The sequence below is a fragment of the Artemia franciscana genome, chromosome 19 (genome assembly GCF_032884065.1).
Source record: "Artemia franciscana chromosome 19, ASM3288406v1, whole genome shotgun sequence".
Lineage (NCBI taxonomy): Eukaryota > Metazoa > Arthropoda > Branchiopoda > Anostraca > Artemiidae > Artemia > Artemia franciscana.
Genome location: NC_088881.1, coordinates 32,291,683 through 32,307,800, shown reverse-complemented (window position 1 = coordinate 32,307,800; position 16,118 = coordinate 32,291,683). Strand labels below are relative to the sequence as shown.

The window sequence follows — 16,118 nt, the reverse complement described above, 5'->3', positions numbered from 1 at the left end:
AAACAAATAACAAATAATTAGGTTATTTTTGTTTAATGCATTGTGGGGATTTTTTTGTGTTTATTTTTTGAATATTTATGTTGATGCTGTAGGCTTGTATTTACTTTGGCTTGATTTATTTTTATTTTTATTGTATCAGAGCTAAAGTATGTAACATTGTCAGTGCCAAAGTATGCCACCAGGCATGTGCACTGGTTTGTCATATTTATTTATTTAATTGTTGCAAATAAAAATTATCTATCTATCTGTCTGATCATCAGAAAGAGAGGGAGAGAGAGAACGGTTTATTAAACAACTTTCGTAGCTCTTGGCTAATATGCAGTTGCAAAAACATTAAAAACAAAAGTTATGCACTGTTAAACATAGACGTAAAAAAAGGCAAAGATGAATTATAATATGGGTTAGTCTGTGCACGTATAGGAATCAATTTGGACTTCTGTCGGGTTCTACTGTCATGTTCTACTGTAATGCTGGGTCTAAAAGCAATGCTTTTCCAAACCTCATGATAAGATCACACAATCTTTGTTCTGGGCACTGAGTGTGTAGTGTAATGAGTGCTTCTTGGTAAGGAATATCTCTAGAACCCGGGATAATCCTGGGTTCTAGATATTCTCTGGTGAAAAAAAAAAACAGTGTTAACCCGAAGGAAGGGGGGGGGGGGGATTCAATCATGATTACTCAGGGTGAGACAAGCTAAACTGGTCATCGACGTCACTATCTCGATTATATGTTCAATTAAAGCAAAAATTTTCTCATATTTCTTAATTAGAAATAATTTATCGAAAAGATCGCTTCAGGCGTGGGAGTTGGACCCAAGCACAATTTTTTTCCATGAATTATCTTTGTTTTCTAAGTTAAAGTCACAGGCTTGCCTATAAAAGTGTACATACTTAATATAGAATCAGTTATGCTTTTCGAGTGTACAGTGCTGGTGGCCAGTCATGGCCACCACGATTTGTGGCTATGTGTTATATATAAACTTAGGCCATATTAGATATGAATAAGTTAATGTTTATTTATATTGATTTTTTAACTGCATAAAAACCAGCCCGTGTTTAAACATTATTTTGATTTGTGTGGTCTTAGGGGGAACAGCTATTTGTGTGCTTTAGAGAACAACTCTGGCAACAGTATGGGGAGATTCATCATCGAGATTATTTTAAGTTTTCATACTTAGCTTCTATCAAATAGAAGAGGCTTTCTAAACCCTTATGATGACGAATTCTATGCAGCAAAATGAAGCTCGTTCCACAAAGCCAGAGATTATGTTGCCTCTTGGAGATTATTTGAGGTTATTAGAGGGTATTTTAAATTAGAGCCTAATAAGAGACTGTTGGAGAACAAGAGGTTATTAGAGGCTATATAAATTAGAGCCAGAGGTATTTCAAATAAGTAATGTTACATTATCATAATCTTGGTTTGTGTACCGATGTTTCTAGCTTATTTAAACGTTCGTGGCACGGTTACTAACTGGTCCAATGTATATTTAGTAGTTATAATTTTGGTAAGAGCATTCAGTGCGGTAGTCTTGGCACATATCCAAGACTTCGCTCCGTTTAGGCCGACTTATTTCCAGATTCATCATCGAGTGACATGAAATCTGGTATCGAAAGTCAGAACCCAGCTTAAACCAGGTGTCGGCTTACAGACAACTCATGATATTAGTTTATGGAACTTATTAGGTAGGTAGATAGGTTTTATTTTTATCCAAAATATACACATAAATGAAAATGACACCACTAATAAATTTTTGCAGCGAAAAGAAACTCCTAAGGACTTGTGCTGTAAATTCATGTTATGATTTCTATATTATAAATAAATATCTAAATAACAACTCATGATTATCCACCTAACCTATCTTATATATAAAAAAACAACAACACATACACATGAACACAATGCAACAAAATGGTTCCATTAAATGTTTTTTACCAGTTTCAGACCCCACCCCACTGCAAAAAAAAAACACCAAAAACCTCCCGCCCTTCAAAATCTATTAGTTAAATAAAATAATTACTATTTATAATATTAGTTAAATTATATCAAGAATATTTTTTTTGTAAGAACCTGATTTTAAATACCTTTGAAGCTGTAAGACTGTAGCCACAATAAATAGATGAAACCTAAAACGGACATAAAATTACAACAAATAATTGCGTGAAACTCAAAACGAGCATAAACTAGGAGGTACAGGGCTAACGTCCCCGTGTTTTCTGAAGACTGGAACATAATTTGCACTTTACTGAAAACAAAATACATTCTAGATGTTTTCCCTTTTTTAGCTTTAATACATTCAAAATTATCAAGACTTTCAGGCATAAAAATCAGTGTACATATTAATTCGTCAATTGTACATTCTTTGTTTTTTTTCAGTAATCTTGATTATGATGGTCATTTATGTTTTCTTTTTTCGATATTATGAGAAATAAGAACACACAGTTTGAAATAAGGATTTTTTTTCATGGCCAAAATTTGAAGCTGACACAGAGATCAAATAGAAAGAAAAAGTGACATGAAAGTGAAATCATCGAAAGACATCAAGTCTGGCACAGGATCAAAAGTCCGAACCCACCTAAAACCAGGTGACGGCTTACAGAAAACTCATGACATTAGTTTACAGAATTTATTATATCAAGAATTTTTTTTTTGTAAGAACTTGATCTTAAATACCTTTGAAGCAGTAAGAAGCATCATAGAGTGTTTCTTGAGAACAGCTCTGGCAGCAGCCAAGTCATCACGAAGCATCGGATCCTTCAGCTCCTGTTGTCGCTTAGCTGCTTGAGACATTAAGTCACTTGCATTCCTTCCAAAACTTTGGATCCCGTCAATAAGTTCTGCTTGAGAACTAGCACCTCGCAGCTTTGCCAGATCATCTTCAACCTGTTAATAAAAATCAGCATGAGATTTAGTTGACCAAGGGTTGAAGTGTTGAATAAAACCCTATAATTTTTTGTCTAAAACTCCCCTTATCAATGATCTTTCTCTTGTTTTTAAATGACAAGGTAAGGTTTTTACATCCTCCAAATACGAGGTCTGCAAGTGACGCCCGTGACAGTCAATTTTGATGGCGACAACAAGGGACTGGAGCAGTCAGTATTACAGAATAAAGCGATCACAAGCTTAAACAGACTCGAAACAGATTTGTCTGTTTGCACGTATTTATGTTTCCAAAAGGCCTATTCTTTAAAAAAAAAAAAAAAAAACAAATCGTAGGAGAACAAACGTAGTAAACAACGTAGACAAACGTCCTTTTTTTACACTTCTTTCTTCCTTATATTTATGAGCAATTTTCAAGGACAAAAACATCCTAGTAATCCTAATCGGTCACTCCTCCATCATTCCAAAACAGAATACCCAAGAATTTGAAGAACTGAAAATATACGTTTCCAAAACAATGAAAATATACAGTAATATATTCTATAATAACATTCAAAATTCAATTGATAAAAATAGCTAACGTAGTTACCGCTAGTGCTGTACAAACACTAACACACTAACACACTAGCACACTAACAAACACTAACACTAAACACTAAGTACAATTTATCATGATTGTAAAAAAAAAGATTCCCGTATAATTTCATTTTGGCAATGAGATGTAGCAAAGAAGAAATACTATATTTATTCGACAGAACTTACAAAAACCCCAGGTAATCTCCCATGATTAAAATTGCAAATTTTTTTCCCCCGTTGACAAACGCTCTCGGACATGGAGTGGATATATTCCGATTTATATTATTCAGTTTTTTCTTTTTATTCTACTGCTTTATTTAAACTATACCCGTTTTTACTCTCTCAAACTCTTTAAAACTAAAACTAGAATAAAAAAAAAAAAAAAAAAAAAAAAACAACGAAACCTTACAATTCATTATTGTGATGGTCTAGTTTTATCTTCAGTCCTGGTTGATCTTCGCTGAATTAATGATTCTGGGACTATTTTAATTCTAGTTTTAAAGATCGTATTTAAACAAATTTCAATCTCTTCGACAAATTTCCCATTATTTCAATTTAAATTGTTATTTAACACGACAGCACTTCCCAAGAAACTACGGAATTTTGAAGTAACCGAGAGAAAAATGTTCCCAAATAATAGTTTTCAAGAATAGACCTAAAAGTGGTCCAGGGGGGGGGGGTGTATTGATGTCATTACTACTTTCAGTAAATTAAGCAAAAACTGTGACAATAGCATACCACACGAAGAGATTTAAGCAGGCGATGAACATCAACCATATCAGCCAAAATAAGTAGTCTTGTTACAGCGGACAAGAGACTGCGAGCAGCACGGACCATATTGCCACGCTTCAGGGACGAACATGGGTCTTCTGCAAATTCCCTCGAAGAAATGCTCATAACCTCGCCTGAATATAAGAAATCAGTTGATTTGAAGAAACTTGTAATCAAAACAAAGCAGTTTCAACTTGGGCAAGATAAACTATAATCAATTAGTAAACAATCTAAACTGAGGTTTATTAACAGAAATAAAGGACTTCAAAAACCAAGAAAAAAGGAAGATAGGGAGGGAGTAAGAGGAGAGAGAGAGAAGAAGAAGAAAGAGAGGGACCACAAAAAATTGGTAGCCGAGATTCACAAGTTGTTGGCTTTTGTTCAAACATGCAAGATAGAGTACAACTAAAATCTTCAAGGAGAAATACAAAAGATATTTTGTCTTCAGTTTTATGAAGGTCCCTTGAGCACTATTTTGGAAGAAATTAAAAAAAAAAGGTTCTAAGGAGCTATTTCTTATCTTAAAAACAAGTTAGGCTAGGTTAGTGAAACTTTCAGGAAACTATCCACAGTCTAAATTAGGGCCCTGGATGATGCTCTACGTCCATAACTCTAATCCTTCCCTAGTTACGAGGCGTGCTTTTTAAGTGAGGTCTGTCTGAACATTAGTACACAACGAAAGACTATTTCAAAAAGTAAATTTATTTTCAGAAAGTGCATACTTTACTATATTCTACAGCATAGTTGCCAAGTTCGTTGTAACACTTATCATACCTCTCAACTAATTCAAAAGTGGCCTCTGTATAAAAACTTGCCACCTATTGCGACAACCGAGAATCCACTTCCGTTTTTACGTCGTCATCATCATTGTAATGGTTGCCACTGAGGTGTTGCTTGGGTTCGAGAATACTCTATTTTACAGCATAGTTGCCAAGTTCGTTGTAACACTTAACATACCTCTCAACTAATTCAAAAGTGGCCTCTGTATAAAAACTTGCCACCTATTGCGACAACCGAGAATCCACTTCCGTTTTTACGTCGTCATCATCATTGTAATGGTTGCCACTGAGGTGTTGCTTGGGTTCGAGAATACTCTATTTTACAGCATAGTTGCCAAGTTCGTTGTAACACTTATCATACCTCTCAACTAATTTAAAAGTGGCCTCTGTATAAAAACTTGCCACCTATTGCGACAACCGAGAATCCACTTCCGTTTTTACGTCGTCATCATCATTGTAATGGTTGCCACTGAGGTGTTGCTTGGGTTCGAGAATACTCTATTTTACAGCATAGTTGCCAAGTTCGTTGTAACACTTATCATACCTCTCAACTAATTCAAAAGTGGCCTCTGTATAAAAACTTGCCACCTATTGCGACAACCGAGAATCCACTTCCGTTTTTACGTCGTCATCATCATTGTAATGGTTGCCACTGAGGTGTTGCTTGGGTTCGAGAATACTCTATTTTACAGCATAGTTGCCAAGTTCGTTGTAACACTTATCATACCTCTCAACTAATTTAAAAGTGGCCTCTGTATAAAAACTTGCCACCTATTGCGACAACCGAGAATCCACTTCCGTTTTTACGTCGTCATCATCATTGTAATGGTTGCCACTGAGGTGTTGCTTGGGTTCGAGAATACTCTATTTTACAGCATAGTTGCCAAGTTCGTTGTAACACTTAACATACCTCTCAACTAATTCAAAAGTGGCCTCTGTATAAAAACTTGCCACCTATTGCGACAACCGAGAATCCACTTCCGTTTTTACGTCGTCATCATCATTGTAATGGTTGCCACTGAGGTGTTGCTTGGGTTCGAGAATACTCTATTTTACAGCATAGTTGCCAAGTTCGTTATGACACTTATCATACCTCTCAACTAATTTAAAAGTGGCCTCTGTATAAAAACTTGCCACCTATTGCGACAACCGAGAATCCACTTCCGTTTTTACGTCGTCATCATCATTGTAACGGTTGCCACTGAGGTGTTGCTTGGGTTCGAGAAATAGTCGGTAATCACTCGGCGTAAGATCAGGACTGTATGGTGGGCAGGCGGTCTAAGACTACCAGCCTAAACTGTCAAAAAAAATTGTGGATCTGACTAGCAGTGTGAGGTCTTGCATTGTGATGAAGAAGGAAAATTCCCTTTGTAAGCATGCCATTTTTTGTTTGTTTAATCGCTCTGCGGAGCTTTCTAAGGGTTAGGCAGTATGCTTCAGCATTGATAGTGGTTCCTCGTTGCATGAAGTCGACAAAAAAAAAGAAAAAAAAAAAAAAAAAAAAAAAAAAAAGCCTATTCTAAAACACCGACACCGCTGGGAGAGAGTGTTCTGCCTCCAAATTTTTAAGAGACATCGTTTGTTTCCATTCCATCTTCGGTTGGCTCATTTTGGGCTTGATATGGGAAACCCATGTTTCGTCTCCAGTTCAACCGCTTGCCACCTCAGCGGTAACTGTTACAATGATTACGACGACGTCAGAACGGCAGATCCTATATTTCTTTAAGGTTATCTGAATACAGATAAAACTTACCTAACAATTTTTGAAGTTTAGTTTTTTTGAACTGCAGGTATTGGCAAGGCGATTCCCAGTGTTTGAGCTGAATTCTTCTGCCTCATTAAGGCAGCTGAAGATAACGATATTAGCCAAATTAGCCACGAATTAGCCAAAAAAATAATCTCAACCTATTAACCACCATTTTCTATCTTTTTTTTTTACTTTTTCTGTCTCATTCCCTTTTCTTTAATTCATTTTCTGTCCTTTTTTCCTTTTTCTGTCTCATTAAGGCAGCTGAAGATGACGAAATTAGCCACGTTTAGCCAAAACAAAAAATCTCAATATGAAAACCTATGGGCACTTCTGGTGGATTATAAAAGCTGTGACTGATGGCATTGTATGTTTTTAAAATATCTGGCCTTGATAAATACTTTTACCAAAAATATCAGATTGGATCACGTTTAATGGTGATTAAATCTGAAATCTTGTTCAATTTTTGTCTGAAGGACAATGCCTTATTACGCATACTAGAAAAGCCATGATAGAATTTTTTTATCCTGCCAGATGGCAAATCCCCACGTCCGACCACAATGCCCGGGGTAGGCTCAGCATGTCATGCCAAGGTCTCTGAAAGTGTGTTATGCTTGCAAAAGCTGTGTAAACAGCATATTTTACGGTTGAAGGGAAGCTCAAATATGAACTTGATTAATTTTGGCGATCGTTAAAACCTGTCAGACCAGTAGGTGAACTGAAATTATATTTTTTCCTGATAAATTTCATTCAATATAAAATACTCAAAACAAAAACAAAAAAAAATAAAGAAAGGGGGAGGGGGCCAGAAGAAAAGAAAACAGCAGTGTTTTCTGTCTTAGTCGACAAGAAGTCAATCAGATTCTCTGCAAGTGCCATGGCTGTCCCTAGAAGAACGATGCAACACCACATGAAAAAAGTTGAGAAGCTCAATATCCTTCTACAAAGTCTGGACCAAAGTTCTTCTAATCTTCTAGCCACATATTTCTTTAAGCTTCTGTTTTCCAGAGAAATTTTCTAAGGATTTTTTGGGGTACCCGTCTAACTGACCGTATTTCAAAAAATTAAGCGGCACGGAAAATGTAGTTTTCTCTCACTTTGTAGGGCTGTAAGGAGAAAAAGGCTGAGGTGGTTAAGACAGGTTCTGTGGATGAAAGATGACAAATTGACGAAGTTCATCCTTTTTGGCCCACAAAGGGCAAAATAAAAGCTGTTTGTCCCTGAATTGGGAGGGAAGAGCTATAAGAAAAGATTTAAGAGAAACTGAAACTTTTTGGGAAGGTTTGAAGAGGGGGCTTTAGATAGAATGACATGGAAAAGGAACATGTAATCTATATTGGCTTCAGAAGAACGATGCAACACCACATGAAAAAGATCGAGAAGCTCAATATCCTTCTACAAAGTCTAGACCTAAGTTTCTTTACATCCTGTTACAACACATGATAAATATCTACAGGGGAACAAGAACAAAGACTAAAAACTTATGAGAAAACGATCATGATTTTGAGATTATGAGAAAACGTCATGAAATCGATCTCATTATAAGAAAGCTGATCTGCATTTTGACTGTAATGCCCTGGAAGTACGAAAACTTGCCTACACAAAGAGTATAAAAGTACTGGATAACTGAAAATGCAAAGGTAGCGGAGGCAATGGTGGAATTGCAGGAGAAGATTGGTACCATGATTTTATGGATGGCCCTAAAACTATGAACGCCAGAAGGTACAAGCTTAGGACGGCATCTTCTTTCAACTGTCTCACTGTAGGAGCTTTCTTTGACAACCTGGAGCGAGGCCTAGATAAACACACGTTCAAACTACAAGACATTTGGAATGTTGATGAATTGGGTCTGAAAAGCATCCACAAGCCTGGTAAAATTATTGCACAGCGAAACCAGAAGTAAGTAGGGAGGTCACGTCAGAAGAAAGAGGTCAGTTGACCACGATTTGTGCTGGTGTGAATACATTGGGACCACAGTCCCTCCTCTACTTATTTCCCCCGGAAACAGTATCCGGATATTTTATTCAAGGGAACTTTATCAGGAGCCATCACGATTGGCTTAGCAAATACTTCTGCCTGGATGAGTGCCTCCAATTTTTGCTTTAATTGCAGCATTTTATCAATCAAATCAAACCCTCCAAACAATCACATGTACTTCTGAAAATAGACGACCAGATCAGCCTATACACCACTGAATTACTTTATCTAGCTAAAAATAATGGTGTTGTACTTTTAACTGTCATGGCACTTGGTATTAACCAAGCAAGTGAAAATCATAGTGAGAGCATACAGATTTAAAAATGAAACTGGACTGATTGTTTGACTCATAATTAAGGAATACGATTTGGCACGAGATTACGACTAAACAGTCTGATTTCGGATTTTGATTATCGGAAGAGGAGTTGGAGTATTGTTGGGCTGACAAGAGCAATTTTTGGCGGTCTTTCACAATGTGGCGGGGGAAGGCGCACCACAGTCAGTGCTTGATCAGATTAACGCAAAACTCGGCTTATTGCCACAAGTGATGACAGACATAAGCTTCATTAAAGGACAGTTGACACAAATTAATGCAGAAAACCAAAGGCTTAGTCAAGAACTTGTAGTAACGAGGAAAGAGCTTAGTGAAGCAAACCGCCGTATTCAGTATATAAAAACCGATGCGAAGAGAAAAAACTTGATTATTTACAACTTACGACAGAGAGACCCACCACTACCTACGCTTAAAGAAGAAGTGTTGTTGTATCTGAATACCCGAATTTCGTCTTTGGAGCTCCATCATAGCGAGGTAAAGGATGTTTTCCGGATGAGGTCAGGAGCAATTTTGCTAAAACTACAGTGCGCCGACACCCGAAACTTTATTCTGAAAAGCGGCCGTACGTTTCGGAACGACGGAGTGTCTGTGACCCCGGACTACACATTGGAGGAAAGGAATGCACAAAGCCACTTAAGAATAGTCATGAACCAAGCAATTGAAAAGGGAAAACCCGTCAGATTACGGGGAACAAAACTTTTTGCCGATGGAACTCTCTTGGTTTATGATGAAGAGAGTAAAAAAAAGTGAAAGAGGTCACCCGAAAAAATACAACTAGGTTTAGGTCCCCCCGTGGTCGAAGTGACTCTCGGAGCTCAATGGATAGTGCCTCCTCGGCCCAGACAGTAGTAAACGCGGTAATCACCGCCGAAATTCACCAGGAACTGAACAGTCAGACCGGTGCTACAGAAGTAACTGCTGGACCATCTGGGTTGAACCCGAGGCCTAAGCCCGCCAGGAAAGCGGATCAGATGATCAGCCCGGAAGAATGCAATAGGATGAATAATCGTGCACAAAGACCACAGAGAGAGCCAATTTGGAACGCGCACGAAAACAGCGGAGGTCCGAGATACGAAAGCCCCAATGTCAGAAGAGGCAGAAGCACAGCAGACTACTACAGGATCAATTATCCAGACCCAACCAGGGACCGGTACGATGAAAATATAGAAGACTCGAACTAGCATGCCGACGGCCATGCCCAAACTATGAAAATGATCATATGGAACATCTAGGGGCTAAAGAACAAATATAAGCAAGTATCGGAAGACGTGAGTGCATTTGACGTTGTGTGTTTAGTGGATACTTGGCATGACCCAACAAAACGCTACTGTTTGACAGATTTTATGTAGAAAAAGTGTCAAGAAGAGAGTCGTCGAATAGAAGATATTACGGGGGTGTTATTGTCATGCTAAAGTGTAAAAGTGTGTCGAAATACCATAGATTAAGTAGCAAGTCGGAAATGATAATTTGGGTCAAAGTTTTTTTTCTGAAAGACAGCAGATAGTGATCAGATCAGTTTACTTACCACCACAGAACAGTTCCTACACATATGAAAATACTTGGGATATTCTGGAAAAAGAGATTGAAGAAATAAAATTTAAATCCCACGACTATAATTTAGTGCTATTAGGAGACTTTAACGTGCACACCAGCGTGAAAAGAGAAGTAGTGGATACAGTGATTTGTGAGGAAGTGGTTCCAGCTCCGAAAGCTTACGGGATTACAAGAAGTAGCATGGATGAAGGTAGGAAGTTGAATATTTGGGGGAAAAGGCTTTTGGATTTTTGTGGAGAAAATGCGCTAGTTATAGGGAATGGGAGGTTTGGGAAAGATAAGGGTAAGGGGGACTTTACGTGTTTTACGGGTGCGAAAGGGAGTGTTATTGATTATGTACTGGTGGACGTTTCCCTCGCGATGGATGTTAGAAATGTAGAAGTTCTCCCATTTGTAGGTTCAGATCATTTCCCAGTTTCAATAGAAATCTTGCAAAAGTTTCCGACAAATGTTCTGCAAACACAGCATAGAAGAAATTTCCAGAAAAAAGAAATTTTAAAAAGAGAAATGTTGAAATCAGAAATACACAAAATGGAAGAAAGATTACTTGATAGGAAGGTTCAAGAAGAACTGAAGGTCTTGAAAGAAGGTAAATTACCAGTCGATCAGATGATCGACGGGCTAAACGGAATTATTCATGAAATAACGCCTAAAGTGTCCCCTGAGAGCGAGCGAACGGAATTTTTTGATGATGAATGTTTAGCAAGGAAAAAAGAATTGATGCAAATAGTAGAAAAAGTGAAGGCCCTCAAAGGGAGCCCCCTAAAAGTGACAGTAGTTCTCCAGATAAAAGCTATGCGGCGAGATTATAAACGGTTATTGAAACAGAAAAAAAGAGAAGCGGAAATAAGGGATATAAAAAAATTATCGGAGAGTTTTAAAATGAATGACATGAAAGTATTTTGGAGGAAAATTCAAGACCCTGAGAAAGATAAGCTACCCAACAAAAATTCCCGGAACCAGAAACATGGCCATCATATTTTGAAATAGGAAACGATACAGCACCCCTTGGAGTGCTGTATCAGCACCCCTTGGAGTGCACTACAGTTTGCTGGAGGAAACAACAGAGGAGGACACAAAAAACATTTTGAAGAATCAGAAAGGGGGCACAGCGCCGGGGCTGGATGGAATCCCTATTATGGTTTATAAGAAGTTTGCACTGTCATTCGTTCCCATAATGGTCCTTATCTTCAATGCAATTGTTAGCACATGTAGAAGGCCCGAAGCATGGAAGACGTCAGTAATTTTGCCGCTTTTCAAAAAGGGAAATGCGGAGGAACACTCCAACTATGGACCCATATCCCTAATACCAATACCAACGATGAGTAAAATATTTGAAAAATTATTGATGTGAGACGGTCAAAATAGCTTGAAGTGTACAAAAAAATTAAAGAAGAGCAAGAAGGCTCCCGGGCCGGATACAATACAGCGGACAGAATGTTTGTACTGCATGTCCTTTCTGAAAAATATGGAAGAGGAAAAAATAAATTTTACATGGCTTTCGTAGACCTCCAAAAAGCTTTCGATAGCATGGATAGGGAATTACTGATAATGGAATTAATTAAAATTGGACTACCAGGTCATTTTGCACAGCTGGTAGCTAATATGCATGGAAGTACTAAAGCAGTCGTTAGAGTGTTTGGAAAAGGAGTTTCAAGGATATTTGAACAGACAAGAGGTGTGAAACAAGGAAGTGCTCTGCCACCTCGGCTATTCGGAATACTCATAAACGACATTGTAGAATTCTTGGAGAAAAGATGGGCCCCAACCGTTAAGCTCAGCAACAGAATGATTTCGGCTCTGCTATTCGCCGACGACATGGCATTAGTAGCGAAAACAGCTCGTGAACTACAAATTTTAATTGACCTGATGGCAGAATACCTTGAATCGAAGAAACTACGTCTAAACCTCGGGAAGGCGGAGATAATGATCCTCAATAAAGGAGGAAGAACAAATTTAGTTGAGAATGAGAAATTTCGGTTCAAAGGACAAGAGATTAAGGTAGTGGAAAAGACAAAATATCTGGGATTTACCCTGACACCTAACTGCAATTGGAAGGAACATGTGAGCGAAATGTCAAAGGGAGGGAAAGCAGCATGGGTGCAATATTACGTAATGACCTAGTGAAAAAGTCGAAGTCATAAAAAATGTTTAAGCAAATATTTGATTCGAAAATTAAACCGGCAATCCATTACGGAGCTGAGCTATGGGGCCTGGAGGCCGCGGAGAAGCTAGAATCAGTCCAGTTTAGATACTACAAAAGACTTTTCGGGCTGCACCAGACAACAGATAACCAGCTAATCAAAGAAGACTTCGGCGTCTTCTCACTGAAACGGCACCGGCTTTATCAAGTATTTAAGTTTTGGCTGATATTAACTCAACTTCCTGAGGACCCATTGGCTAAACAAGCTTATAATGATTTGCTTCGAATTAATAGGAAAACTACTTGGACTCAACAAATCAAGAAATCTCTTGACAAATTAGGTTTCTCTCATTTGTGGATGGAAGGAAACGGACCTGGAAATACACAATGCCTTCCAGAAATTATGCAGAGATTCAAAGACCAAGAGATTCAAGAGTGGGGTTGTTTAGTACGCTTGTCGGAAACACTGAAAGATTACAGTAATGTAAAAGAAATTTTTGGGGAAGAATATTATTTTAAGTTAAATTTACCTTTTAAATATTTAAAATCATGGATCCAGTTGAGGGGAAATTGCCTTCCAGTACATAGGGAACAGAGATTAAATAAAAATGAGGGCACAAATGGTAAGTGTGGGTATTGCGGAAAAGAGGATAGTAAATTAGCCCATTTCCTCATGGAGTGCCAGAAGCTTGAAAGTCTTAGGGATGAAATTTGAGAAACCATCGGTTGGTGCTACTTTCTGATATCCTGAGGTCTTCGAAGCCTGGAACCATATACAAAATGGCACGATATGTGGAAAAGGCGGGAGAGGCTCAGTCGAGCCCGAGCGAATGAAAACAAGTATTGTTTTATATTGAGTGTGTGTTCTGTGCAGTGTTGTATCATTAAATCATGTTGTGTATGGCCGTAGGGCTCAAATAAACTTTTTCTTTCTTTGTTTCTTTCTATAATCAGTGTCAGAGTAAGTGAGGTCTACCCCACCAACAGAGATGTCTTCAAGGATTATGAGTTCCTTTCGTCATATGTCTCAGACAGAGTGCCTACCACATATAGTGAAGCACTTACCAGGGAAGTTTCTATGTTCAGCGCAAGTCCTGTGTAACATTTAGACTCCTTCTTTACGGACACATCATACGTTCTGTCTCTAAATGAGAAGCAAAGATCATCAGATGATTCGTTAAAAGAGATCGTCCATGCGAACCCCTTTCAATAAGGCTCAACACAAAAAATCAACAAGGATAAAGTATGAAAAAGTCAGAAGCAAAGATCATCAGATGATTCGTTAAAAGAGATCGTCCATGCGAACCCCTTTCAATAAGGCTCAACACAAAAAATCAACAAGGATAAAGTATGAAAAAGTCAGAAGTGCTCACTGACACCCCTGTGACAGAGCGCATTACTGCTGAGATAAAAGCTGTATCTGCCAAGAAAGCCCTAAAAGCCCTAGTGCTGGAAAGGGAGAAAGTCAGAGAAGTAAAAAGGCTAACAAGCAAAAGGCAAGCTTCTCGTAACAAGGGTTGCGGTTGGATTGACGATTCTGCCGTAGATGATCTTTTATACAACAACTCTTCAGACTCCAGTATGGACTTTGAAAACAAGCCCCCTACCAGCAACTTCCAATTTGACACTAAGAAAGTCAAGGCTGGTGATTACATTCTGATTGAGCTGAAGAGCAAGAAAGGTAATCCTGTTCACTGTATTATCACTACCAAAAAAGAAGCAGCTGAAGAACTTAAGGTCCACTTTCTGAAGGAGACTGGAGTAAGACTTTGCGCTAACTGACGAGACAGATAGTGTCTTAAAGACAGAAGTTGAAATTAAACTGCAAGCACTAACAGGTGGAACATAAGGAATAGCAGAGCGGCTTACTTTTGGTGTTGATCAGTCTATTTATAATTTGAAATTAATACTCTTTAGTTCTTTTAAACCTTACTGAAATTTATTTCGTCGTTTTTTATACTAACACTATTCTTTCATAATTTTGTTGCCGAAACAAAAAGTTCAATGTTTCCCTGGCCACTTTTCTGTTTTTTTTTTTTTTGTCAGGCGGCCGAACGTAAGCCAGAAACGGCTGAACCAGTAACAGGTGGCCCAGGTTCAGCACTTTTGACCACTTGGATAGAGAGGCATCCAGGTGGAAAAGCGGTGGAGTATGTCTAATTGTCTTTTTCAAGGAGGGTATTGAATGAGTTACCTTTACTTTGGTGTACTCATCAACGTCTTATCACTTGAATCAATTCCCGGAGAATTAAAAAAGTCAAAACCTACCGACTGTGGGTAGGTAATATCGGACCAAAAATCAATATTGAATAACGATATCGAAGAAAATATTTAGAAACTTTTGTTTATTTCCAGCTTTTTCAACCATGTAACAGTGAAATATCCAACAGAAAAATTGCAAAGTATGAAAAGTTCTCGTTAATATCTAATTTAAATTTGAAGTTTTAGGGGGGGCAGCTGCCCCCTCCCTATGCCCATGGGCATACTATCATTTCAAATTTTATCTAATAAGTACTAAAAAAGAAAGAAGAACAAACTTCAAGGTGGCAAAATGAAAACAATTTAAGACAGTTTTTAGATCCCCTCCGCCCTATAAAGAATCAAAGCGAATACGGTAAGCCATTTAGAGAGGTATAAAGGCGAAAAAAAAAAATCGGCATTAAGTTGTGTAACCCAAAAGAAACAAAACCCTCTTAAAACTGAAACTAACAAGAAGGAAAACGAAGTCGAAATACCTGTTTTTCTGACTTCCTCTACAGCCACAAGCATCTCTTGCTTAATATCTGGATTTTCATATGCAATTTGTTCCCCTCTTTCGATAAAATTTTGGGTTGCCTTCTCAACAGCAGCTACAAGTATATGAGCCCTTTTACTTCTTCCTTTCTTCTTTTTTGAGGGCCCTTTGCTATTAACCAGCGTTGTCACCTATAAGTTAGTCAATTTATTATTCATATAAGTTATCTTAAATCTTTACAAATTAACTTGCAGTTTGAATATTATCCTCACTTAAGACCAGGTCTTTATTCAATAGAAAACCAGGCAGGGGTAAAAGGCACTTTCCAAACCCGGAAGCCATTCTATTTTTGTTTGTACCACCTCTTTTAAGCAAATTTCTAACCATTACTTATAACTAAGGACGGACAATTTTCCCCCCTAAATAGGTCTCTTGTAGTTCAGTGTTCCTTCAAAAATTACAAATGCGGGAAATTTCTAAATCTCAGGAAAACTAGAAACTTACAGCTTTTAGCCCTGTTATGTATGTTTGGAAGCCAATAAGAATATTCCTTAAGCGTTTGTCAAAAAAGGGGGCAAAATGACCCTTCTTTTAAAATCTGACTGATTCTCCTGTGAGTCTTTGTG

The 16,118-nt window shown here is 37.9% G+C and overlaps 1 protein-coding gene across 5 annotated transcripts in view; it reads right to left on the bottom strand.

The window, feature by feature from the left end:
* LOC136039573 (catenin alpha-like) overlaps nucleotides 1–16,118 on the bottom strand; it is an 80,002-nt gene that overhangs the window by 46,896 nt on the left and 16,988 nt on the right. For all 5 annotated transcript variants that reach the window (XM_065723420.1, XM_065723422.1, XM_065723421.1 and 2 more), the window contains exons 3-5: nucleotides 15,494–15,683; nucleotides 4,192–4,358; nucleotides 2,671–2,880 (exon numbers count right to left, since the gene is read on the bottom strand). In XM_065723420.1, coding sequence (XP_065579492.1) covers nucleotides 2,671–2,880; nucleotides 4,192–4,358; nucleotides 15,494–15,683 — 567 coding nt within the window. The remainder of the gene's footprint in view (nucleotides 1–2,670; nucleotides 2,881–4,191; nucleotides 4,359–15,493; nucleotides 15,684–16,118) is intronic.